This window comes from Ceratotherium simum, chromosome 7, assembly GCF_057802395.1.
Source record: "Ceratotherium simum simum isolate JZ-2026a chromosome 7, ASM5780239v1, whole genome shotgun sequence".
Lineage (NCBI taxonomy): Eukaryota > Metazoa > Chordata > Mammalia > Perissodactyla > Rhinocerotidae > Ceratotherium > Ceratotherium simum.
The window spans coordinates 68,481,963-68,509,039 of NC_141906.1; the positions used below are offsets into that span (position 1 = coordinate 68,481,963).

Consider the following 27,077-nt stretch of genomic DNA (forward strand, 5'->3'; position numbering starts at 1 on the left):
AATGGCCCAGTCACTTTGGCCCGAGTCTTTACAGCAGCCAGAGCTGTGAGGTGGAGCAGGACAGCCGCTTAAGATTTCCGGAAACGCACCTCACTCTGAGGAAGAGGGAAAAGAGGGTGAGGGTGGGCCGGGAACACAGACGCCAGAGGTGGGGGTTCAGAGCCTAAAACTCAGCCCTGCTGTCACCTGGCACTGCCCCTCGGAGAAGAGGGGCAGCAAAGGGGAAAAGATGGAAGCAGGTTCTGAGAAAGCCACCACCCTGGATTTCTGGAGCAGCCTCCCCTGTCCCCACCTGAGCTCTCTCCGCTGTTCCGCCCTGGCCCAGGCAGAGAAGGGAAGGGCAGGCACAGCGTTCCTGCTTCACAGCTAAGACGGCAGGCCCAGGGAAGGCAGGGGGTGACCTGGGTCAGCAGAGGTAGAGGTGAATCCTCGTCTCCTGGTGCCCAGTTCCCCATGAGACCAGCTTCCTGCCAAGGAGGGGAGGACCCCTACTCTCAGTGGCCTGTGTGAACTCAGAGCTCCGCCATCACTTGGGGGAGGACAGTGATGCTGGGGCCGGCACTCAGCCTCGGCCCACCCTTTTTCAACTCTCGGAGGAAAAGGAGGAAAAGGAGGAAAAGGAGAGACAGGAACACAAGCAGCTGGGGTTGGCCCAATATTTGACTGCTGTCCTGTCCTGGTCTTCTGCACTTTCTGAGCACCCCCAAATGCAAGGGGGAGAGGGGACTTCTTCTGAGACCCTGGGGAAAGGTTGTGCTCTCTTCCAGGCACCCCACTTTTGGGAGTTCTCAGCCTGCTCGGTGCAGTGTCCCCATGCAGGGCTCTCACCTCCATCTTGCTGTATATCCAGGGGAGGACTTCTGTCACTTTAGTGTAAACACCAGGTTTGTTTCTCTGGCCACAGCCCGTGCCCCAGCTGGTGACTCCTGCCAGGTACCAGCGGTTGTTCTGCTCACAGACCAGGGGTCCCCCGCTGTCTCCCTACAGCGGAGAGCACGCACATCAGCAGGGTGGGAGAGGTGGTTCTTGAGCAGGAAACGATGGGCACCTGGTTCTCACTCCGACCTCAACCCCCCAGCCTTGCCCCACTGGCCCAGGGTCCTGAGACCTGAGCCCCAGCTAGAAGCAGCCTCACCTGGCAGGAGTCTCTGCCCCCCCGGAGGTCCCCAGCACACATCATCCTTGGGGTGAGGTAACTGTCATAGATCAAGTAGTTGTTGCACTTCTTGAAGTCGATGAGGCTGACCTGCACCTCGCGGAGGAAGGGGGATGTCTTCTCTTCAGTGAAGTGGGGTGGAGGAAACAGAGGATGGGAAGAGAGTGAGACTCTGGACAGCTTCGTGGGCTTCTAGCTGCCACCGCCCCCCCACCCCAGGACCCAGACTCACAGCCTCCTGGGAGTGGAAGGCACCATTCTGTGGTTGGCCATCCAGGACATATGGGCACACCCACCCTCACACCAGACAACTCACTACACATAACAAAGAGACATACGCATACACAGAAGAACTTACAAGCCTACCAGGCAACCTTACAGGTTGCACAATGTTTTTCTGTACTCAAAGCACCATCAAATGCAACACTTCATTTGTTTTCGGTAACTATGTGCTCGAAAGAGGTATAATTAATCCATTTATAGATGGAGAAATCTAGGGCTGAAGAAGTGACCTGCCCACAGTCACACAGCTAGTCAGTTATGGAGCCATGGTCAGAACAAGGCCACTCTTAGGCCAGTCACCCCTCCATCACTCTGAGCAAGGGGAAAGTGGCCCTGACACCTGCGACTGGCATGAGTCTAACAGCAAGGCCAGTCAGGCCACGGTGCCCTCCTCCCAAATATGAACAATCCTACAGAACCAATGTCAGACAGGCCACTCTGATAGCGACAAAGTCAGGCAAAACACGGCCACTTCAGAATCTTGTTCAAGCATAAATGAAAACAAGATAGGTCACTGTGCAAACCACAAAAATACCAAACATCCCCCTCTCCCAGCCAGTATGAGTGGCTGCTGCTTCTTTACCAATTATAGCTTTAGACTCCGTCTATTCTTAACTCCTAGACGAGACTGTTAAGATACCCAATCATAGAACTATCTCTGCTTCCTGAAAGTATTCCATCTAGACAAATGCTGCTCTTCTTTGAACCACCCAAGTCCAGTGATAGTCCTTTCCAACACCCTCACTTCGCCATTCTCTATGGTGTGTGTCCTCCCTCAGTGCAATGAGCAAGGAACCCAACCTCTTCAACTACAGGGGCTTTCCTGGTGGTTTTGGCTGGAGGGCGTTGCCACATCGACTGCTCTGACATATAAGCAGGTGTGTACATCCACACGTTCACACCCTGGCCCATGGATCTACCCAAACCCTCATCTTGATAGGCCCTCACCTATATACCCTGACACATCACCTCTACACAGACACATACGTATATCAGCACACACGCATGCACACATACACACACGTATACAGGCGCACATGCACATGCATGCACACACAGTCTAGTATTTCTGACTCTCACCGTCTGTCTCCTTGGTCTTGCCAAAGCCTGTGATCCAGCAGGTCTCGTTGAGGCTGAAGGTCTGTCCATGCATGGGGAGGCAGGCAGGGTGGACATGAGCTGCAACAAGACCTCAAGACATCAGTGAAGGACGAGGCTGGAGATTTTGCTGGGGAGGGAGAGTGGAGGGGCGGGAGTACCAACGTCCTAGGACCCCCTTCTTGCCCCCAGAGTGGTTCTGAATCTTCCAGAGCCCTGAACTGACGAGGCAAGAAACTCAATCACTTTATCTTGACCCTCCAGCTTTCAGGGTGCTGCCAGAGTCCCCCGAACATTCTGATTACAGTGGGTGCCACGTGGGCAGATGCATATGCCTTGGAAGCTCCCCAGCACCGAGTTGATACTGGGTGGCTGCAGATCTGTCCCCACCAAGAGTAGATCTCCGGGTTGAGCCTCTTCCATGCCTGTCCATCAGAGCAAGGAGCAGCAGGCTAAGTCCCAGGGATTACGACCATGACGTCTCAGTGGTGTGTCCAGCCTGGTCTGGGGAGGGCACTCACTGGTTGCCCAGAGCCCGAGGCCCTCCCTCCAGGGTGAGACAGCCTTTCCAAGTGGGAAGAGCACATCTCTAGAGGCACAGACCACAAAATCACTGCTCACTTGCTCCCACACTCAGAAGCATTTAGAAGGTTCTGTTGTCTGTCGCTTCATGAACTCCTTCTGAGGACTGGTGTCCCCAGATGGACTAGGACATCGGCCACCAAACTCCATTTTGCAAGAGGAAATTATTAGTTGATACAGAGAATGTTTGCAGTGCTCTCAATAGTTTGTCATGCTCACTGCAGCTTCCTGCACCTACAGTCGGGCCTGACACATAGGAAGTGCTCCACAAACATGGAAGGAGGGAAGGGAGGAGGGAGTGAGGGAAGGAGGAAGGAAGGAAGGAGAGAGAGAGAAGGAGGGAGGGAGGGAAGGAGGGATACTGGCTGTTAAATTCTTCTATAAATTGGGCTTTAAGCACTGGTGTCTAACATCCGTCTGCTAAAGGGTAAACAAAAAAAATAAATGAAGGGATGGCATCAACTATCGACAAAAAAATGCAAAACATGATTTCTTAAAATAGTCTTTTTTGAGATGTAGTCTTAAAAACATGTAACATTGTTATATATTCCACTTGCTATTATGAGGGAATTAAATTTATCAGTGAGTTTTCACAAGTTTTCTCAGATAGTACTGTGACTTCAAAGTGCTCTGCCTGCCAAACGAGTTTAAAAAAAATCTGCCCTGATTTCCAAACCAAAACTCGGGGCACCTGGTCTGACCGCAGGTCTACATAAATCTGAGCTGATTCTCAGACTAGAAGGTCTGGTCCCTGCCCGGGGGGCCATCAGAGTCTGGAGAGAGACTGCTATAGTCTGAAAAGCGTATGCAATGTTATAATAGCTTTCATTTGGTTTTACAAATTATTTAATTTGGTTTAGAATTGAAATAATATTAAGGGAGGTTGTGGTGGTGGGAGGTGGATCTGGGTGGTTAGCCAAATGGAGTCTGAGTTTTACAAGGTTGGGAAAACTTGTTCTGGTCCTGCAGACCGCCTTCTCCCTTTTATGTGTGCATGAGGGGCAGGGCAGTGGCAGCCAGGCACCCTTTACCTCACAGCCCCGGGCTCCACAGGCAAGGCTGGAGGAGGGCAGAGAGGGTTGGCCCGCTGGTGGGCGTGGCTGTGGGTGGGCGTGGTTCTGGGCCTGCCCCACCCAACTGAGCTCTGCCACAGTTTCCTCCTCCTCACACCACCCTGATGATCTAACTGCTCTGACTCAAGACAGACGCCGCCTCCATAATTGATGTGCCAGGAAAGACCAGCTCACAGGCTCAGAGCACAGGAAAGGCTGGACTAACCAGAGAGCCCTCCAAGGCTTCCGGAAATCCTGCTCCACCTTAGCTATCCTTCCTCAGGGAAGCCTCCCAGCCTGCCACGACTTATTAAGTGCCCCATCTGTGCCCCCACAGCTCCCCCAGCTGCCCCCAACATCGCTTCGTTGGCCTCTACTGGATGTCTGTGTGTGTCACCCATTTTGTTCTATTTACAATTGCAAAGGCAGAGCCCACTATAGAGTAGCCACATTGTATTTGTAAGTGAGCAAATGAGTGAATGCATTAATGAAGGAAGCCTTCTTTGATCTCCTCCCAAGCACTTCAGGAGCATTTCCTTCCTGCAGCCTCATTTGGGTCCTTAGCTTCAACCTCATGGCAATTCATCGTTTGAATGTGTACAGTCTTGTGTTCTCAACCACAGTGTTAGCAATTTGCCAGCAGAGAGCCGAGTGGGCAGAGTATCACTTGGGAGTCAGATGGACCTGGATCCAGTCCTAGAGCCGCCACTTATTACTCTGTGGCCTCAGGGGATTCTCTCTCTCTAAAGCTTCATCTCCTCAAATGTAAAATGAAGCTAATAATAGTAACTGCTCCACAGGATTGGCTGTGAAGAGTAAATGAAATCATGGATGTGATATGCCTACCACAGTGTCTGGCCTCTATGTCCTCAATAAATACCAGTGAAACAATTCGATCTATTTGTATTGCAAGCCCTGGTGCTGTCACCAATTTGCAATGTAAGATGTGTCATTTGGGGCAAACATTTCCAACCTCTGGGCCTCAGTTTCCCCGACTGTAAAATAGAGGTGTTCCATTAAGTGATCTCTATGAGTATTTGACTTCCGTCATGCCAAAGCTCTGGGACCCCGAGATGTGGAGGGATGTGGCCAAGTGCAAAGGCGGGGCCCAAGAGCTGCCGGGAGGAGCCAGGATGGGGTGTGACAGGCCTTGATTCACTCACCAGACAGGGTCAGGGGCTTGGAGAGCCGCATGAGGGCGATGTCGTAGTCGTCCTGCTCATCGGTGTAGTTGCCGTTGATGATGATCTGGGAGACAGAGGCTGCCTCCGGCAGCTGGTGCAGGTTGTTGGTGCCCACATACACCTTCCAGCCCTCCAGGATCTTCTCCCGGGTCCTGCAAGAGCCCCAAGAGAACATGGTCCAGTCACCTGCCTGGTAGAGCCCACTGGCAGCATCTGCTATATACAGGGAGCTGCAGCCGGACCACCAGCCTGGAGGCAGGAGGATGGATGCAATGACCTCTGGAGGGAGCCCTCCATCTTAGCCCAGGGACACAACACGATCCCTCACCCCCAAGAAACCATTCTGAACTGGCCGCTTTGCACCTTACAGTAATAATGAGGAGGGGTAAGACCTCAGTGAGTATTCACCCACTGTCTCCTCTGCGCTCCACCAAGGATCTAATAAGGCGAGTGGGAGACATCTCAGTAGTATTATCCTCAGCAGAAATGGAGCTTGAGATGGGACAAAACAACCCACTGAAGACTCATTATTGAGGAAGCTGGTGCCCCTGAGGCCTCGTCTCCAGAGCCCTTTCCTGCCCACCAGCTCAAAGGGACAAGCCCGGCTGGCGACTGTCAGAAGCTGATTGCACGGCCCTCTCTGCAATCCCCATTCCTCCATTCCTGGGACAGTGTTCCTGACTTCTTGGGCTCCTCTCCCATAAGTTCTGGTTGCAGGAAGCAACAACAAACCCAAAGCCTTTTTATTTCACCCTGTCCTTCAGGGGTTGGCTTCCAAGTCCTTCTCCCTGTCTGCCTCACTCTCCCTTGGGGCCTTCAATGGTGTGATCTCATTCTGGGCCTAGCTCAGAACAAGTACCCCCAACTCACACTCCCAGGACCAAATACCAAGAGCAAAGCACGGCCCTCACCACAGCAGTTCCGCCTGGCCCACGGGGGCCGGGCTCACAACCAAAGCCCTCCTCCACGGAGAGACGTCAGTCAGTTGTCAGCCATTCCTGGTGATCCTGACCCCCGGTGGCATCACATCACCCACCCCTTCAGGCACTTACACAAAGAAGCAGTGGGCAGCGGTGAGCACCCACTGGGCGTCAATCAGCGTGCCCCCACAAATGTGGGTGGTGCCATAGTGCAGACTAACTTGCCAAGGCCACTTGCTCTCTGGGGCCAACGCCCCTCCCACAATCCGCCCGGTCATGGCCCTCAGTCCACAGTCTGGGGAGAAGCAGAAGAGATGAACCGTGAACTCTGCTTCTCTTGGAACCGCTGCCGTGCTCCCCAGGCCCAGGGCAAGCTCAGGTAGCCCCAGCCTGAAGGCATCCACTCCACCCAGGGACCCCTCTTTGCTCACTTAATCTGATGTGGCACGGCTGTTTCCTGCCCAAGCAGAGCTCCCACATGGTGGGTGAGTTTTTTGGGATCATCCAGTGGGAAGTTTGATCCTAGGCAGGTTCCTCTTTCCTCTCACTCATTCTTTCTTTCATTAACTGGACAAATGCTTACTAAGTGCCCAATGCTTTGGGGACCAGGCCAGGCATTAGGGTCACAATGGTGAATCCCAGGGCTGCTGTCAGGAGCTCAGGAAAGCTGGCCCAGTCTAACAGGACCCTGACCTATAAGCGCTGTGATGGGGATCTCTATCATTTCCAAACATAGGAGAAATAAACTTCCCATGAAGCACAGGCGAGTTTGTGCCCACATTGTTCCCCAGTGGATCATTTAGTGCTGTTGGGGACCCTGCACCCCAAGAGAACATTTGCAAACATGTTCTGGAGTGAGTCATCCCCCTGAAATCATGGACAAGGAGGGAAGCCCTTGGAGTTTGTTCAGATGTGTGTTCTTTTTTCTTTGAAGGAGAGAGTGAAGAACCAGTGGTAGTCTGAGGGGGTGGGCACTCCGTCCATAGTGCTGTGCCCGGCGTGCTCAGAGGAGCGCCCCCTCCCGGCCATTACTGAGAACACAGCACTCATGGACCGGTTAACAGCTTGGACTTTGGGGTCAAACCCGAGGTCAAATACCAGCTCCTCACCTACCAGCGGTCTGCCCTTAAGTAAGGCAAACATTTCAGTATCTTTTCAGTAAGTGAACAATAATTGCACCTGCCAAGTGAGAATTAAATGCAATCATGTTTATAAAGAGGTAGGCACGGTGCCTTGTGCATAGAATGTACTCAATAAACGGCTCTAGATCTAGTTCCACATCTATGGATATAGGAGCTTTACACTGGCCTAGACTTGCTCTCCCAGTCCTCTGGCCCCTGCCCAGAATCCGGGAGACTTGAATGGCTTCCTTGGTATGAGCGAGGTTGCTGGGCTGAGCAGAGTCAGAAGGGGAAATTCTACCCTGAGACTGTCCCAGTGCCTTACAAGGCCCCTGGCCCTGAAGCAGGCTTGCTGTTTAAGCCCCTCTTCCTGGCTTGGACCCTCAGGGCTGGCCATCTTCCCCAGAGGGGTCCCACCCCTCTGCCCCCTGACTCCCACCCCACACAGGCCACAATCCAGGAGGAAGAACATCTTCTTACGGGAACACTGGAGAGAGACATACCGCTGGGAAGGGCATTCAGACCTGCAGGAGGAGACACAGAAGATTGGCAAAAGGGCACATTAGCCAGCTCCTCCAGGAAACTTTCCCTGATTGACTCCTGCTAAGTTTGTATCCCATTCCTTTTGCACAAGAAGATGGAGACTCTGACCTTCTCCCTCTCAATGGGACAGACCCTTCCAGTGTTTTTTCCAAGAATGCGGATGGCTCAGTGCAAACCATCCCCACTCTTCCCCCCACCCACTTTTCCTGTGGTAGATTGCACACATTGGCTAGATCTGCATCCTTTGAGCTCATGACTTTGTTGTCCTAGCATCTTTCCACAGCTAAACAGGTAGCCTAATGCTCCTCTGATAGTTCCTTGATGCTCCACCAGCAATGTAGCATGCAAACCACCTGGCACAAAGCAGGCATCCAGGATGCAGCTAATCCACTTCCCTCCCCTCCCCATCCCTTCTTCCCTTAGAGCCTTGTTTCTTCTCTCCTCTCCTCTCCTCTTCCTGGGGTAAAGTGCACTGCTAGCTGATGGAGCACCCCCCACCCTCCCCCATCAGTGAAGGACGGGGCTGCAGTGTAAAAGATGACAGATGGCAAGGCCCAGGAGGAGGACGATGCTTCCCAGATGGGCCTCCTCGTGCCTGCGCACATGCACCTGGCACTCCCCCTGCTGCTCTCCCCCTCCTCATTCCTGACCCCAATGATGTTTCTCCCTCCCCACTCCAAGCTCATGCCCTGCAGCAGCTTTCAGTCCAAACACCTGGCTGACTGGTGGCCCCAAGTTTGATTCATTGTCTCTGGCAACCAGTTAAACTCTTGGGGGCACCCTTGACCTCGAGGTGCTCTCTGCACCAAGCTTCAATAATAGCTTTTAATTCAGGAGGCAGATGGTGAGTGAGGACTGTTTCTGAGATGCTCCTGACCTTCACGATGGGCTCCTGGAGGCTGGGTGGGTCCCATCAAGGCCCCGACTCAAAGCACCCCCATCCCTTGCTCAGACAGGCAAGCCTGGCCCACCCCACCGTACCTGTGGAGGCTTCCCTGGATGGTGGAATTGTATTCGGAGACTGAGAAACTGCTGGCAAAATCCCTGTAGTCCACCTCGGTTGTCCAGTAAGCGCTGCGAGGGAGGAGAGGGGAAGAAGAATGAGCCCCTTTGAGACAGAGTCTACCCCGGGTCCCCTAGCTGGCTATTGGAGTCCTAGCCAGCCCTGCTGACAGAGGCCAGAGGCAGACAAGGCCCAATACCTTCAGACCCCTCCCACATATCCCATCACGGCCCCCCACTAGCCCAACACGCTAGCCCCGGAGTTCGAAGTGGTCCTATCCCGACAGCAGCATTAGCACCACCTGGGAATTTGTTAGAAAGGCAAATTCTTGGGCCCTACCCCAGACCTACTGAATCAGGAACCCTGGTTCCTTGTTTTAACAGGCTCTCCAGGTGATTCCGATGCACCCTCAGGTCTGAGAGCCGCTCAGAAAAGAACGTAGCCCCTTTCTATCCAAACTGTGATCCATGGGGCAACAGCAAGTGGTGGAAGATCCCATGTTATGAGTTTCCACGTGAAACTCTGAGAACCTTTTACTCGCTTTACTGGATCTCAGGCTACAGTGTGCATAAGAATCACCTCGGGGGGTTCAAGAAGCAGGTTCTAAATCCTAATCCCAGAGATTCTGATTTTGGGGTGCATTTTAACAAGCACCCCAGGTGATTCTGATGTGGGTGATCCATGGACCACTATCTGCGTGACACTTTCATACATTTCTAGAACATGGTACGCCCTTGTGTGAGAGCATGACTTTGCACATGCTGTTTGTCCACCCAGGGGGCTCCTCCATTCTCTGCTCTCCAAGCACAGCCAGGCACCCTCTCCGTTGTGTGCCCACAGTGCTTCGCACACATCGTTATCATGACCCATCACATCATGCTGTAATTACAGGTTTAAGCCTCTCTCGCCCACACCAGACCAGAGGTTCTCCAAGGGCAGGGATCTTGTCTGGGTGCCACGTAGTCTCTGGCACAGAATAAAAGCTCAATGAATGTTCTTTGAATAAGTGACACTATCTACTGAAGCCCAAGGGAGGTTCAGACTTGCATAAGGTCACATAACTCAATGACAAAAGATGTCCATCGTCTTCCAAAGAGACCACCCAGATCCCCCTCTCACAGATCGGAATGCCGAGGCTGAGGTGCAGGCAGAGAACTGGTTCTAAGTCCTAGACTGAAGCCCTGGTTTTCTAGGTGTTTCTTCTACAGAGAGCAAACAGTGAGATCCTAAACCCTCCTCCTCACATCCTCATACACATTGGTGAACCCCAAAACTACTTGGTTTGAAAACTCAGATCAAGAGGGAGGATGGAGATGACTATGTGGCCTGCAAATCGAGGACCTTCAAGCGAGAAGGTCATTATAAACCCTACTCCTCACTCCACCCACCATCATTGGCTTCTTTGTTTAAACTCTTTAGAGCCAACGCTTCTTATGACTTTACCTGGCCCCCACTGCCCATCTCATTCCCCGTTTGATGAGTTCTAGCCCAAGCCACAACTGCTGTAGCTCAAAGTCCACTAAACGGTTTGCACAGCCTGAGCTTCTAGTTCCCACATGTGAGAAGAAGACAAGACCTACCCAAATGCCTACCCACCTCACAGGGCCACTGTGACCTTTAAATGTGACAACGGGCATGAGGGTGCCATGATGCAAAGAGCTGCATAGCAATATGATCCTATTGCAGATCTCCAGATAAGTACTTTGACCTCATGGAAACAGCTTGCCCCGAGACTTGGGCTCCCAGGGCCACTGTCCCGTTGAATAACTCAAGGGTAGCCTGGACTAGTGACGTCAGCCCTGGTCCCCAAGTGTGTTTTAAATATGAGGTTCCGAGATGAGCCTGAGATTCCCTTGCAAAGAACCTGAGACATCTCTGAAGCCAGGACCCCAGGGGGAGGTTTACCTCTCAAAACCCAGCTGTTGGCAGGTCTTTTTTGAGTAGGAGTCATTCCAGCTGTCACTGCAGACGGGAAGCCACTGATGCGAGGATCCAGAGTAGACTTTAAGCAGAGACTTGTCCCAGTCAAACCTCACTGCAGGGCAAGAAAAGGGCAGCACAGGTCCTCAGCACCCAAGAAGCTCCAAGATCTTAAAAAATGAACTGAGAAAGGTTCTGAGACACCCCTGCCCTGATGCTCCTCGCTCAGGCCTGGGAAATGTCTGGGAGCTTGGCCTGGGAAATGACGATCATCAGCCAGTGCTCACAAGCCCAAGACATTCAATAAGGGCAGAGCCAAGGCAAAGGGCTGGGGCAGGACGGAGAGCTCTCCATGCAACAGGACCCAGGGGGCCATTGCTGGGGAAAAGGGCAAGTGCTGTCAGGAGCTGTCACCCTGAGAGGGCAGTGACATGCCCAAACAAGAGAGTGACAAGGGGCATAAGTTCTATGATCTGACTGAGTGTTCACTGGACAGGCTCAGTCAAAGATTGACACGGTCATGGGCAACAACACACGTAAATGCACAGGTGGAATGGACGGACATGTAGCCGCGGACACCCGCATCAGGACCATGCATAGACGCCATGTGTAAAATCCACTGAGGACCAGAGCTCAAAGAGATCTTTGTGCTCCTCTAGGCCAGCCACGTACAAACTGACCTTCGTGAAACTGTAAAGGTGGCAAATCAGAGGTCACCTGCTGGGCATAGAGGAGGGGCATCTGGATGGAGTTCCAGACCCCACATCTCCCTCCCGCCAGAGCAGCTCTGCTTTGCTCAGTCTCATATTCGGGAGTTGTCAGATTTTATCTGAGAATCGCTCATCTGTCCAATCCACTCATTTTACAGATTAGAGAACTAAAGCCCAGAGAAGGTAAATGATTTGCCCAAGTCACACAGCACTCAAAGCTGGGTTTCAAAGTCAAGTCTGCTGAGACTAGAACCCAGATCCTCTGATTCTCTGTCCATTGCCTTCCATTTGAGCTGATGCACAGTTTGCCGTCACCCGAGTGCACACACGCACGTGTATGCCCAGCCTCCTTACCACAGCCCAGCTCGTCACTCTTTAGCTTGCAGTCCACCATCCCATCACAGCGTACAGAGTGCCTGGGGCAGCTCTCTGCTGGCTCCTTGTACTTGACCCCTGTGTGGCCCCGCCAGAAGTAGACTGGAAAAAATGAAGCAAACAGCTGGGTCACTGCCAGCCCCCTAGAGACCAGACACGAAGCAGCCCAAGGCCCTGGGAGTTCTGAGACACCGACCTGCAATCCCTCTTGGACTCTGGGGCTCTCGTCCCCCATCTGTATGGAGAGGAAAGCTGCTCAGGAATGCTCCAGAATGCTCCAGAAGCTCTTACAACCAGGGCAGCACCAGGCAGACTCAAGCAGCCACCCAGCGAGAGAGAGAGAGAGAGAGAGAGAGAGAGGGACGGAGGGAGGTGTGCAGGTGGGTACTACTTTGGGAGCTCCCCTGCCTACATGCTGGCCAGAGAAACCTTCTCCTCCAGTATCCAAGAGGCCCCTTCTCAGAACCCCTCCGGCATCCCTTCATCTCTATGCTCTGCAGGTCATAGCAGAGAAATTTCTATCAACACAGTCACACACATGCAACCATTACCTGTCCTGTCTTCTCAAAGGCTGTCCTTTGAGCCTCAGAAGCGCCTGGATTTTCTTCCTCCTCCCTCTACCCTAAACAAGGGATGTCCCCTATGCTTAGTTCTTGCTCCATTACTTGTCTTTATGCCTTTACACATCTTCCCATTCAAAGAGCAACTCTGGGTGGCTGATTCCCAAATGCGCGACTTGGGTTGAAAAGATGACAGCTTTACAAACCACAAGTGAAAATCCACTTCATGACCTCTCCTAACACCTATCTCTTTCCAGACTAGGAACTGTCCTCCCTCCTGTCTGGAGACACCTCCCTTCGGATGCCTAAGAAACCAGAGTTCCAACTCCTCACCCCGCCTCTGGTCTGCAACCGACGCCTCAGCCCCGAACCCTACTTCTCCCACTGGCCCTACCGTGCTCTCGGTCACCCGAGGTGAAGGTCACCCTTGTGTGACTGCTCCTTCCAAGGCCAGACACCAATCCCTCCTAATCTCTTGGGCTGGCCCCTCCTCTGCAGGCCCTGGTCTCCCCCCTCCCACGCCCTGGGCACTGAACCTCCAGGAACCCTCGGCAGTCCCTCTCAGAATGCTCACAAAGCCTGGTGTTGAGGCGTTGCCTTGACATGTAGTAGAGAGAGCTCTGGACAGGAAGTGAGGATGCCGGGGCTCTAGTCCTGACCCCACTATGTAGCTGCTCAGTGAACACAAGTCAAACCACCTCCCTGGCCCGGGGAGGTCTGAAGGTCAAGAGACTTCAGGAAATGCTGAGAAACCTATAACTCTATTTAGAGAACCACCCTTGGATGCCATCTCACCCTCCACGGGTTACTTCCTACTGCTCTCAGTGGACCACCAGGGGGCTCCCCTGGAGCAGTGCCCTGTGTGGGGAAGGGAGGGCCAGCAGGGCAGTGAGTCTCCATGGGAGCGTCACATGGATGCCATGTGGCAGGCACCATGCAGAGGTCTTTACATGCATCGTGACAGTGACCTACCACCTTGTCAGGCTGGTGGGGAAACTGAGGCTCGGGGAGTTAATTAACTTGCTGAGCTCACACAGCTGGTAAGTGGCAGATCTGTCTGATACTCAAGCTGTACTCAACCAGCACACTACCTCCTCCTGCCCAATCCTCTTCCTCAAACAGCCCTGCCAGCCGGGTGTCTCCACCTCGCTCCTCACCACACCATGCTGCCTCTTTAACAAAACCCTCAGCCCGGCATTTAAAGCTCTCTGCAACATGGCCTAGTGGTACTCAACCAAACAGACAGCCCCCAGGTCCCCAAATGTATATTCTCCTCTCTGGCTAAGCGGGTCTCTCCCCTCTCCCCATGCCGACCTTGCCCATCTGCCCCCACGTTTCCCACAGTCACTCAGATGCCCTCTTCAAGATGTTCTCCCAAATTCCAGGTCCTCATCTGGCCCCACTGCCTTCATGAGCTGTCCCCTGCCTCCCCAGCCCACACAGCTGTCACCTCTTCCTGACAGTCACATTCATATGTGTTTGGCCTTAATCATTTCCGGCTATGTCTCCCAGGAGACTGTAATCTCCCTGAGTATGGGGTGGTAGGAGGTGTGCTCCCCTTTTGCTCCCCACAAGCTTCCCCACTGTGTGGGCTCATAGTGGACTCTAGGGCAAAGAGCCCTGGGACAGGTCCTGAGAATTCTTTCCAAAGGCAGGGGGCAAATTGAGGGGGCCTGAACCCCTGAACATTCTATCCCATTGACTAAAAATGCCTGAGGGACTTTTCTTAATCAGCATTTTTATGTTAGTTTTTTTAGTAACAACATTGGTAAAGTGGGATTTTGTGCCAGGCCTTGTGCCAGTATCTCATTACTCCTCGTAACCCAGTGAAGTCTTTCTGAGATTTTACTGGGCACGTCATAAGTTGAGCAAATGAATGAATTTAATCCCATTTGGAGATGTAGAAACTGAGCTCAGAGTAGTTAGCTCACTTGACCGAGTGAGTTGCACAGTAAGTAGCATGGACAGGACCCAAGGCCAGCTTCCTCTGACTTCCCACACTCATAACCCGGCTACCTCAAAGGGTCTGGGGCGCAGGGTCCAAAGCCATTTGCAGGAGTGTCCCTCTGTGGACATGGTAGCCGGGGGAGTGTCTGTTCCCCACTCCTGTCTCTCGGCTGCGTGCCCACAACCCTGGACCCCACTCCACCCAGCAGCGACCGGAGCCCGCCCCTGCTCCCTCCTTTAAACTCACAGAGAAGGATGAGGGATACAATGAGGGCGATGAGGAGGATGATACTTCCGATGAGCAGCAGCCGTTTCTGGCCCTCCTGCCAGGCGAACTTGCGAAAGCTGATACCTAGGAGCGGGGCAGCAGCAAGGGAGGGTGAGGCTGTTGGAGAGGAGTCTGCACAGTAGAGGAGGGCTCAGGAAGCAAGGCTGGCCCACGAGAGCTTGTTAGGACCCCTCTACCCCAGACAATGGCACCACCCCTGCCTGATACCAACAGCTCCGTTTTATTGAGCATCTACTATGGGCCAGCCAGGCATTTGAATGTTATTTAATTCTCACAGCAACCATGTGAGCTGGGTATTATTATGCCCATTTTATAGATGAGGAAACTGAGGTTCATGGAAGTTGAGTAACTTGCTCAAGGTGACCTGGCTGGTGAGTGGCAGAGCAGGCATTCAAACAAAGTGTGTCTGCTTTCAAAGGCTGCCACATCAAAGTGCCTCACCAACTCTTGAGAGGGCAAGGTGAAATGGGCCCAAAATCTGGGACGCCCCTCCAGGCCTGTTTATATTATGGGGGTGGGGATAACCTGAAGTCTAGGACAGGAGGAGGGCAAAGTTGGGATGGGCTGAAATACTGTTTCATGAAGGGCAGAACCAGTCCCCGAGGCCCATTTGGCATCTCTGACTTCCTAGTAGCTGAATCATATAAGCCAGTTTGGAAAGCTGGGGGTGGGGAGTGCCTGCCTGGTCAGAATCTCTCCCTTTCCTCCTCTACCCACAGATGAGCCCAAGATCAGGACTGCTGTGATGCAGACCCCAGCTTCCCCGGCAGACCCACAGGGCAGCCCAAGAACCCCGGTCTCTAACTGGGAGCCTTGCTCTTGACACCTGCACTCTGACCCAGAGCGTGCAGCCTCCAAAGTCACACCTGCTTTGCTGGTCCAGTTTCTTATCTTCTACAGCATTTGCCCCAATTTTCCACCGTCTTAGGTTTGCATGTAATGGTTCCTTTCTGCCACCACTTCCCCAGGTCCCCCACTGCCTATCCCTGACTATTCCACCTCCTTCCCACACATCATTATCAAAGGGGTTGAGGAGGAGCAGAGAGTGCCAACTCTGAGACTTCCTCCCATGGACTGCTTCCCTGCTCCTCTTGCCTTCTGTGCAGCATCCCCCTTACCTGGGCTCTCCCCAGTGGCCCTGGCGGCTGGCGCTGACCTGGCAGGAGATGCCCGGACAGGTACGGCCCCCACTGGTGTTGCCCTAACAAGGCATGTTCTTGTCGGAGAGGATGTCATGGAGGCCGACCCAGCAGATGATGACCTGCCGGATGATGACCTGGAAGGTGATGCCCGGGCCGGGGACACCCAGGCTGGAGATGCCCAGGCTGGAGACGTCCTTGCTGGGGAAGCATTCTGAAAGCAGAGTGAAGGGCATCCCTCAGGCTGCTCCCCTGCCAACCCACCCAGCTGTTGGCCCTACTGAGGTAGGAGATGAATGCTCTGGGGCAAGCGGCTAGTGGGTGAGCAGAGCCCCAGACAGGGAAGCATCTGAGAAGAGAGTGTGCAAAGATGGAATGAAGTTCAGCGAGTCTGCTGTCCCCAGCTCCTTACGGTCTCTCCCCATCACAGGGACCTACAGAGGTGGGTAGAGGGCAGTGGGCCATCTGCCTGGGGCTTGGGGTATCTGCTTTGGCTGCACGGGTCTACGGACCATCAAAGAAGAGGCTGCTGGACTGGACCCTTCCTCTGAGGGTCACTCAGGGAGATGTGGTCCCCTGTAGGGGAAGTAACCACCCTTTCTGCCCTTTTCACACCCAATCCCTCTATATCCCGTGCTTTTGTTTCACGTTTGTGTGTCAGATTATAAAACATTGGTCTTACTATGAGCTGTTGTCAGAAGTGTGAAAAGCACAGCTTAAGAAAAGCCCTGACCTGCCTTGATCCCCGTCATTCTCAGTAACACCCGAATTCTCACACATGCGCATACGTGCACGCACACGCACATGCGCCAATACATCAGGGAAACTAGAGAGGCGAGGTGGAGGAGGAGAGGAAGGCATAGGCTGAGGTATGAGTCCACTCTTGGACAAGATCCTTAACCTTACTCAGCTACAGGTGGAGTGATTTATTAATTTAGATTTAGCATTTTAGTGTATAGTTATAGAGGACTTAACCTGCTCTAAGTGCTTTATACTTACTCAGTCCTCAGAACAACCCAGTGAGGTAGGAACTCATTATCCCTGTTTTGCACAGGGGGAAACAGATGCAGAAGGATTAAGTAACGTGATCAAGCTCTCATAGCTAGAGAGTAGAGAGCCAGGGTGTGAGCCCAGAAAGTCGGGCTGCAGAGGCCATGCTCCACCACTAGGCTTTGCTGCCTCTCAGAGGAGGGATGCATGAGATAACACAGCAGCCGGCCATAGTAGGCAATCAGTGAATGTCAGTCCTGTTGCTTCCTGGAAACCCTGAGCATTTGGGTGCTCTAAACCTGGGAGAGGGAGCCTTGAGCAGCCTCTGCAGGCTTCTGAGCCCTGGTCTGCAGGACCTCTAGTCCCTGGCACCAGATTAGGCATCTTCTCATCTCCCTCTGGCCCTTTTCAGAGATCTCTGACCTCCCTCACACTATCTCTGCCTCTTAAGCCCCCTCTAGAAGTCCCAGAGCAGCAGGGGAGCTGGGAACTGACCTGACCCAGGTCCCACATTGGCTCTCACTATAATTTTTGCTGAGCACTGACTGGCTGCTCAGGAGGGCAGGTCTCCCAGGAGGCAGCAGGAATGGTGGGGGAGGCAGTCCTGTGCTTGGGGACCCTGCACTGGGGGCACAGTTGGCAGGGCTGCGTGGAGGACACAGGCTCTGGACATCTGGCACCTCTATTGCCATCCCTCACCTTCCACTGCGCTTGAAAGCATTTGACATCATTACTAAGCGGACCAGTTAATAAAAAGTCCTGTTCATTAGAACATCCAGCCTCGGGCCGGCTCCGTGGCTTGGCGGTTGAGTGCGCGCGCTCTGATGCTGGCGGCCCGGGTTCGGATCCCGGGCGCGCCCCGAGGCACCACTTCTCCGTCCAACGCGAGGCCGAGTCCCGCGTACAGCAACTAGAAGGATGTGAACCTATGACATACAACTATCTACTGGGGCTTTGGGGGGAAAAAAATGAATAAATAAAATCTTTAAAAAAAAAAAAAAGAACATCCAGCCTGAGTCAACACCATCGTCCCTACCAGGAAGGGGTTTTTGGTTTTTGTTTTGTTTTTATTTTTTTAACTCCTTCTTCTAAGAGTCAGAGATAATTGATTTGGTCACTTCCTCATTTTTCTGGGGGCTGTGGGATGAATTCAAGGAGGAATCTCCAGTCCCTGACCACACTCGGTTTGTGGCTGTGGGTAAATACACACGAGTCCAGATGCCCCAGCCAGCGGAGCAGGGACATACACGTGTGTGTTTAGGGAACTGAAGGGAAGCTGCTGCCGCTGACCCTGCTAAACCAGAGCTCAGATTTCCCTCTCACTCCCATTGTCTAGAGACGAGACGTCCACAAAATAAAGACAGGTTAGCCCTTAGAAGCTTCAAGGAGGCCAGGACTGAGGTGGGGGGCAAGGAGAGGTGGTGAGGACATGTTGAAATACAGAATGCATCAGTTCACAGCACTGGCTTCGGAGTCAGGCAGACCTGGGTCCCGATCCTAGTCTGGCAGTAGGATCTTGGGCAAGACACTTAATTTTCCTCTTTCTTTTTCTTAATCTGTAGAATAGGACTAATAATCCCGAGGACTCAATGAGATAAAATAGGAAAGCTCTCATCCATGCCTGGAACACAGCAGCCGCGCAGGAAATGGTCATTCCTCTCCTGCTTTGCGTTGATTTGGTCACTTCCTCATTTTGCATTGCCAACCATGCTGAGATTTAACAGCCATGGAGCATGACCAGAGGGCTGAAAGGTGGTGTGAGCTCATCGTAGGGAGAAAAGAGGATGCTAGACAAAGGCCAGACTGAGGTCCTTCAATGAGAGGGGCAAGTCCTGGCCGTGTAGGGCCCTGTGCTTCCCACCAGTGGTGGCCCGAGCCTGGGACCCTGGCATTGTGGCACCTCCACTGGCCTGTCAGGCCTCCTTCTCTTATGCTCACACTCTAAGTCTTCCCCAGCCTCGGAGGGAATTCCCGTACCTCAATACAATAAAATGATAATAGCTCACAATATACAGTACTTTAGAGTTTATTATAAACTTTCACGTCTGTGGCCTCATGAGGTCCTCACTCCATCCCTGAGAGGTCGCTCTTTTTAGAAGCCCGTTTTACAGATGAGACAATTAAGGCTCAGAGCTCAGATTGCCAGAATCACATAGTCAGGATTCTGCCCCAAGTGTATGTGCGTCTGAGTCCCCTGCTTTCTAGAATCAGCAGCAGGGACCTCCAGGTGCAGTCCTCTTCCTGAAACCTGTGTACATAGCGCTCATTGTGCATTTGTGACAGGGCCTGAGAACTGGGGCCGGGGACCCTGCAGGGCTGGAAGCACCATGGGGAGCCTGGGGAGGGTCCGGGGGTTCCTGCAGGGATCTCAGTCTTATGGAACTTTCCAGTGGGAACCACAGTTGGGCCCTGTGGCCTGCCAGGACAGGGTGGAGCCAGGTGGACGGGAGCAGCCACATCACGGTCATCCAGTACTCTCTAAGCCAGCTGGTGACTGGGCCAGTGACTCAACCTCTTTACAGCTCAGTTTCCTCATCTGAAGGTGAGTCAGTTTCCCCGCTTCATAGCATTGTAGTGATGGATGACATACGTAAAGTAGGAGTTGGTGACCTTAGCTGTGGTGGGTGTTTGTTTGTTAAAGACACTTGAAATAGAAAAATCTGTGTTCCAGTATGACTGCATCCATTCCTAACTGGGTTACCTTGGGCAAGTCTGTCTCCACACATGTAAAATGAAAATAATCTTGCCTCCTTCCCCAGCTGAATGCAGAATAAACATGAAAGAGCCTGGTCTCTAAATGTGTGTCACCATAATAAAGCTAACAGTTCACTAGCCATTTTACTTGATCCCATTTCAACCTCGTAACTGCTCTTTGTGGTCGGTATTGTTAGCCCCGTTTTATGGATTTTGAAGCTGAGTCCAGGGAAGTTAAGAACATGCCCAAATTCACATCTCAGGTGAGTGACAGGGCTTGGATCTAACCAGGCCTCCTAAGAGCAGGTAGGGCCTTGACCAACAGGATCCGAAAGCCCACAGTCTCTTACTTCCTTTCTTTGGGGCTTACAACTGGCAAAGCACTTTCACACCCGTTATTTGATTTGATTCTCACAAGGCTGCTGGTTAGCAAGCTGAACAGGGATTGTTATCCTCAGTTTATGCACAAGGACACTGGGGTTCAGAGGGACTCAAGAGCACGCCTGAAGCCCCTAACCTGACTAGTGGCCTTGTAGGGACTCTGTCCCAATCTTCTAATTCCTAGTCAAGAGCTCAGGCTGTCTCCACCTGAGGGGGACCCCATGGCCCAGCCCTGTTACCCTGTCATGACAGGCGGAAACAAAGGGGCCAGGGCTGAAGGAGAGAGGGCTGAGAGAGTAGAGGCCCAGATAGGTGGGAAGACTAGGGGGAGGCTGGAGCAGCACGAGGGAGTTAGAACAGAGAGAGAACTGGCGTCGGGCAGGCACAGCGGGAAGCCAGAGACAGTGGGAAAGGCAGAGAGGAGGCTGCCTGAGCCTTGCTGGTCCTTCTCCCTGAAGCTCGCTCCACCCACAGGTAGGTCCCAAGTGCCCACCATGGCCTCGGCCAGCAGGAAGCAGAGGGAGAGGCCCTGGGGAGGTGAGCCCTGGGGTCCAGGCAGGAGGCCCAGCTGGGTCGGTCTTCTCTGAGTCTGGAGGGAGGTAGGACGTGTAAAATGGGACTGATCTTGGGCTCAGCACCCAAGGAGCCAGAAGGAGGGGTGAGTAGTCCCCAGCCAGACTCTTTAGAACTGTTGACTCTGAGCCTCAGTAGCCCACTATAGAGTACGGGGATGGACGGGAAGCTGGGGGTGCGGGTAGAAAGGGCAATATCCAGGAAAGAGCTGGAGGCCCTGGGGGCCCTGGCCTCAGTGGAGTGGGTACTCTGGCGTCAGAGCTGGTGGGAGGCAGATGGAGAGTTTCTGGCGCTGCAGACTAGGGCGAGAGGAAAGTCCTGGGACCCCAAGTCCCAAATGAGAACTGCTCATGTGGGAAACTGCAAACCCCAGCAGGGACAGCAGGATGGAAGGGCAGCCCCAAGACCAGAGGAAAGCAGCCTCCAGAGTGAAGCCATCTGCTCCATTCCGTTGACTCTGAACGTCAACCCAAACCATCACAGGATGCTCAGAAGAGTCCTCAGTTTCAGGGACCACAGAATAGGAGATTCCACAGCCATCCTCCTTTATCCATTTCACAGCCTGCCACCCCACCCTGCTGGAAGTTCTTTCTTATGTCTAACCTACTACAGCAGTAACTCATTTCCTTTCCTCAATTCTTGGAGAGCAACTGCTAAGATTACAGCCTCCCTCCCAGAGGCCTGGCCTCACCCTCAGAGCAGAAGCGTTGAGCAGGTGAGGAAGAGGGAGGGGAGAAGACTTCTTGCCCAAGGTCCCAAGATACAAAGGGCAGAGCCAGGACCAGAACTGGCCCAACTCCCAGCCTTTGCCAGTGAGCAGAAGACCGAGGAATGGAACTCAGATAATCGATTCCTGGGCCAGGGCCCCTGGCTCCCCACAGCCTGCCTGCAGACCAGATGTCCTCAGCCTGGCCGGGAAGGTGAACAGGGCAGAGCCCAAGTGTGGGTGACTGGGCCATTTCCCGGGCCTAGCATTGCCAATCATTCTTTCCCGGCCCTGCCTCTCCTCCCCCCACCCCTGGGTGTTCTCTGGGGTTACCCCCTGGGGTAATACAGTGGTGAGCCCTCACTGTGTCATGGACCAGGCATACACCCAAGGCTGTCGCTGCTACCACCTGCCTGTGCCTCTGCAGCTCCCGTGGGTCCCCACTCAAACTCACCCAGCCTGCTTAAGACATTCTGGGGCAGAAGGCGGCATGACCGGAAGGCAGGCGGGGCAGGGGTCCACAGGAAGGCAGCGAGGGGCGGGCCAGGGGGAAGGCTGAAAAGAGCAGTCCCTCGCTCTGGGACTCTTTCCAAGCACTTTCCTGGACAGGAGTTGATAAGGATTATTATTCCCATTTGACAGACAAGGAAGTAGAGGCCAAAACACTGTGCACTTTGCCCAGAGTCACTCAGGTACACCTTATAGCAGAATAGGGATGAAAACGCAAGGCTCCTTGCACCTAGTCCACTGCTCTCCGCACCTAGCTTCCAGGGGTAGATTCCTCATCCCAAGGTGAATGCGACATTTTTATAGTTTCCTGTGGCAGACTCTGCCCCATGGGCCCTTAGCGGTGGGGGATGGGAGTAAGTTAACAATCCCCCAAGTGTGTCCTGCCCTTGGCTTCTCTGGGTCTCCTGCAGGCCCAGCCAGTGATGCCGGGAGGAGAAGGACCCTCTGCTGTGCTGAGTGATGTCACAGCCACCTCATGGATTGCTTCATTGCAGTGGTTATATGGCTGCTGCCACGGATTGAGCCCCCAGCTTTTCAGAGAGACTGTTCTCCAACCACAGGCGGCAGCCTGAGCTCTGGGACAGATGCCCTGTAGGTCACTCAGATCCCCCAGCAGGCAGGGAGAAGTACCCCATAAAAAGGTCTCACACTAGACCTAAAGGACGTCCACTTGCAACAGCAGTGACTTCAACACATCTTCACGGCCCAAGGGCAGGTCCATCAAGGCCCCTTCAAGTCCAAGGCCCAGTCAAGGCCCAAGCTGACTGGGCCTCCCTCCTCAGCCGGGGCCATCCCTTCATAAAGCCCCCAGCCTGGGGCAGGCTGGGCACATCACAGCCTGCCAGAGCCAGAAGGATCTTGAAAACCCTCTAGTCCAACCCTTATCCTACTGATGAGATAATTAAGGCCCGGGAAGGCAATGTGGCTTGTCTAAGGTCACACAGCCACCTGGGGGCCATGCCTGGACCAGAGCCCTGGTCTTCTGTCTCCTGCACGTCTCTGTGCTCTCCCACTGCCCGCCTCTTACCAAGCTTCAGCGAGAAAGGAGCCCCCCCAGACTTAGGTCCCTGTGGCAGCTTCTCTCTCCCAGTGACCCTGAGTATCCAGGATGTTCAAAGGGTGGGCACAGGCAGGCCCCCAGGCCAGCACCCCAGCACTCTGGGCTAGGAAGGAAGAGGTGCCCCCAGTCCCCACTGGAAGCACTAGTGGGTACCAAGGAAGATCAGGAGCTCCCTTTAACAGGACCTAAAACTCCTGTTAGGAGCCTGGGGAGCTCCTGGGCCATGGCAGGGGGGGCCTGAACCCCTTCTGGCGTGGACTGGACTGGACTCATGGCCTCCATGGAGCTGGTCTGGACTGGCTTGGAGCGGATCATGGCTTCTTTCCCATCCTCACTGCTCAACCCAGGCTTCATTGTGCCTCCAGGTACACAGGGCTCCCTCCTACTCTGCCCGCTCTGAACTGAGAGAAACCCACAAATACAGGCTCCCCTCAGAGAATAGGCAGATTCCTCAGCAGCTCCTACTCCCACCCAACCACCAGCACTACCCCCCACACAGTGTTAACCTCAGGGACCCCCATCAGCCCAGAATCAGACTGTGCTCCAGAATAAGAAGCCAGAACCAGAGGCCTCCCTTGTCCCAGGCATGGGAGACACAAGGCAGTCTGGCTTCTGCTCCCAACCAGTTGTGAGACCTTAGGGACAGTCACATCCCTCTCTGGGTCCCAGCTCCTTAACCTGTAAAATGAAGGGGTTGGACAACCACCTGTTTTCAAACAGGGTTCCACAGAGCGTTAGAGGTTCCATGGAGAGGCCTTGGAGACCAGTTTAGTAGGTAAAGGGCTCTGAGTCATTTATCTCACTTCACACAGAGAAGATTCACTTTTCAGTTGCATACAGTGGGCTCCACGTAAGATTTCATTTGAACAAAAGAGGCTGCTGCCCCAAAGAACTTGACAGTTACGGCATGGGTGAGCTCTAAAGTTTCTTCTAGATTATGATGCCTCCTATACTCATGAAAAAGCCTTGGGCATCCCCTTTAGACCAGAATCAAAACACTTCCTTGTTCATTCATTCATTCATTTATTCATTCATCAAAAAGTTTAAAGAACATTGAGTGCCCGCTATTGCCAAACAAACAACATTTTATTGCCCAGGAACTTGCTGCCTCAGTTTCTCCCTGTGTCATCTCTCTGCCAATATTGGAGGGTGACATAGTTCAGGGCTGGTACACAATGGGGGCTCCCTGGACAGGTCTAGGTATTGCTTTCCCATCAGAGGAGCCAGGCTCCTCCTGGTGCTGCTAAGGCCCGCGCTTGGCTGACCAAGCCCTGGGCTCTGTGCAGGCTTTCCTCATGCCACCTACCCAGCACCCTGCCTGCCTGGCTGGGCACAGTCCACCCCTGTTGTTGCTGTACCAAGAGGAATCTGTTTTGCCAAAACAAGACACTTAAGCTAAGTGGCTCTTGTTACATCAGTCGGCCTTCCCACCCAGCACCACAGCCTGCAGCCCCGTACACACACTCCCACACATCCGCGCTCGTGTTTGCCAAGTCACAGGCCAATGCTGGGGGCGGCAGGGTGGGATGGGCCAGGCGGAAGGCTGCTTAGCACCAATGACAACACGAAACACAGAGGTCTCAGGTGAGGGCTGTGTGCCTGCAGGGGAACAGGGCAGGTGCCAGGAGTCCTGGGGATGCCTGCACTTTGGGGTCAGGCAGAGTGGCCTGAGCCTACTGGTCTGCCGTCTTGGGAACCTGCCCAGTCCCCTCTGGGGAGGGTGCTCATCCTAATCAGCCCTGGGACCTCCAGCCATTCTCAAGTCTGCAGCATCTGTGATTTTAGGCTGACTGAGAACCTGCTCCACTTTAAGAAGACCCAGTAGAAGGAACTTCACTCTATAAAGGATTGTTGCTTTATCAATGGGTCTACTTCAGACTTCCTTTAATAAACACTGCACTTCTTCAAGCATTAAGAATGTGATGCCTTTTGAAAAAACACAAAATACGCACTATTTTTCAAGAACATATGTGCATATCCAGTGTGACAGACCTGTAATTCCATTCTATATAATTCCAGAGGCTGTCATAAAACCAGAAAGGGGCCTCAGGGGGCAATTTTTCCAATCCTCTTCTTTTGTTGGTGGGGAAACTGAGGCACAGAGAACAGAAGATATTTGTCCAAATTTTTAGGGAAGCCGAGACTAGACCCTAGATGATGATAATAATGATGATGATGATGATGACAGTAAATCTTAACACTCTATGAATATATCTCTACCTCTATATCTATATCTATATCTATATCTATATCTATATCTATATCTATCTATGCCAGATGTTATTCTTAAAGAGTCTTACTATGTGAAAGACACTATCCTAAGACTCCTTGAAGTAGATACTATTTTTATTCCATTCTACAGATGAAGAAACTAAGGTGCAGAAAGGTTTGCCCAAAGTCACAGCTGACCTGGAAATTGGTCAGTGTTCTGTCCACCACATAATGCAGCTTCTCTTTTGAATACAGAGAAGTTGAGAGCTTTCTCCACCCACTTTCCAAGATCCCCCTGAAGACCCAACCAACTCACACAGGAGCTTCATCAGGCTGAAGCCCATCGGCCACCATCTTCCTCACTACTTTATGGAGCTGAAGGACAAAAATCACAGTGCATATCTCTGTATGAAGTCTTCGGGGAGCAGGCACAGCCTTAGGCGACCAGTTTCTTCCAGTGGCCTCCTATTCAATTTAATCAGTCTTAAGAAATCTGCTACAGATTAAGATGAAGAGCCTCGGACAGCTCTCCCTGCTCCCACCTCAGGATCACCATCTGAAGGTTCTACTTAAACAAGCGTGCAAATTTAAGAACCTTATGTAAAGAAGTAATGGTTCAGTTCTTTCATTCCAAAGTAAGTTAGGACAGTCTCCCAGGATGAACACGGCACCTACCACACCATCTGACACTTATTCCATCAATAATGAAAAGCCTGCTCTCCACCCTGTGCCCACCTCAGTGACCCTCCATGTTGGTCCCTGACTCTGAGATGAGCTCCCTAGGCAGATATCACCTCTGTCACTCTACCCCAGGGACTGGCCCTACCACCCTTCAGATAACTCAGCCCTTCTCACCCTTTGTGTTTAGAGACCATCAAATTTAGGCTCAACAAGTTACCAAAGAACATGCCCCATGGCTGTGACTGTTGGTTCACCTTCCCCATGCCCCAGACAAAACTTCATTCTGCCCCATGCATCACGCTTACTGCTCACCAGAGGCTCCAATGAGCCCCAGAGGCCTAGGGCCGAATGACCTTGGTGAGGTGGAGACATGAACGAAGGAGATCAGAGCAGAAAGCAGGGGAGAAGCCTGGGAAAGAAAAGTCAAGAGGAGGCTGGAAGAATGATGAAAGAGATGATGGTAAAGGTTGCAGAAACATATCTGGGGTTCAGAATGGACCGCAAGCCAACTGTAAGCCAGAACATAGGCTGAGCTGATCCTTCTCAAACCCAGTGCTGCCCCACCCTTCCCAGAGCCCCAGATTCTACCACATCAATAAAGAACAAAAGAAGATAGAAAGGAGCAGAAAACCAGACCTAAGGAGAAGTTAGAGCACAAGAGGAATGTCCCTCAAGAAAAGAAAGCTGAGGCATAGTTGAACAAAATCTTTGGAAGCCTTCATGTGTATATAACTGGTTTTTCCACAGAGGACATTCTAGCTGCTCTCTGCCACCACCAAGAACAGAAGAGGAAAGGATCCAAAGGAATTGTGGTTAGACCTAAGGAATCACTTTCCAAGCAGGAAGATTATTAAGCCTGATAATAAATGGCCAAGGGAGGTTGAAAAATCCTCTTGAAGGTCTTAAATGCACGTAGAAAGTTGCATTTTCTAGGATGGTTTATGAGTCTAGTGAGGGGTTTGGCCAAGATAACCATGAAGCCCAGTTAGAATGCTAAGTTTCCATGATTCCCAAACCAGCGAAGCTGATATCTAACAGCAGAGATGTCCTGGCCGGGGTGCTCACAGGCCACAGAGCAGGAGCCCGGGATTCAGCCAGACAGCCCTGTGGTGCTTCCTGACAAGATCCCGAATCCTATCACCTTCTCCTTCCAGGGACCCCTTCTAGGAACCATGATAAAATGAGACGAAGCAATCTTAATCCCAAATTGCTTCAAACTAGAAAAGGTACATTCGATTTCCCTTAAAACTTGAGGCACACAGATGCCAGTGCCCCACCTATCTCACAGCCCCGTCCCTGATTCCTCAGCACCCGGAGGTTCTGGCCCAAGGCCCACAGACGCTCACCCGGCTGCTGTCCCTTTCCATGGTCTCCCAAGGGGTGAAGCTTC

General features: G+C 52.7%; 1 protein-coding gene across 1 annotated transcript; it reads right to left on the reverse strand.

Moving 5' to 3' along the window:
- TMPRSS13 (transmembrane serine protease 13) lies at positions 1-27,077 on the reverse strand. Its single transcript, XM_004427477.3, has 13 exons — positions 27,034-27,077; positions 15,861-16,095; positions 14,701-14,805; positions 11,926-12,048; positions 10,847-10,976; positions 8,920-9,012; positions 7,876-7,919; positions 6,407-6,569; positions 5,334-5,506; positions 2,519-2,617; positions 1,136-1,278; positions 829-981; positions 1-95 (listed from the first exon to the last, which is right to left on the reverse strand). Exons 1-13 carry the CDS (start codon positions 27,052-27,054, stop codon positions 69-71), a joined length of 1,509 nt encoding a protein of 502 aa, XP_004427534.1. The 5' UTR covers positions 27,055-27,077; the 3' UTR covers positions 1-68.

Bases quoted from the DNA above. Each gene is read 5' to 3' on its own strand.
- TMPRSS13 (XM_004427477.3), bottom strand. From the start codon at position 27,054: ATGGAAAGGGACAGCAGCCGG. The intron at 2,618-5,333 runs GTGAGTGAATCA...GTCTTGTTGCAG, and splicing joins CAAGCCCCTGACCCTGTCTG to CTCATGTCCACCCTGCCTGC. The intron at 96-828 runs GTGAGAGCCCTG...CCTCTTCCTCAG, and splicing joins GGATATACAGCAAGATGGAG to AGTGAGGTGCGTTTCCGGAA.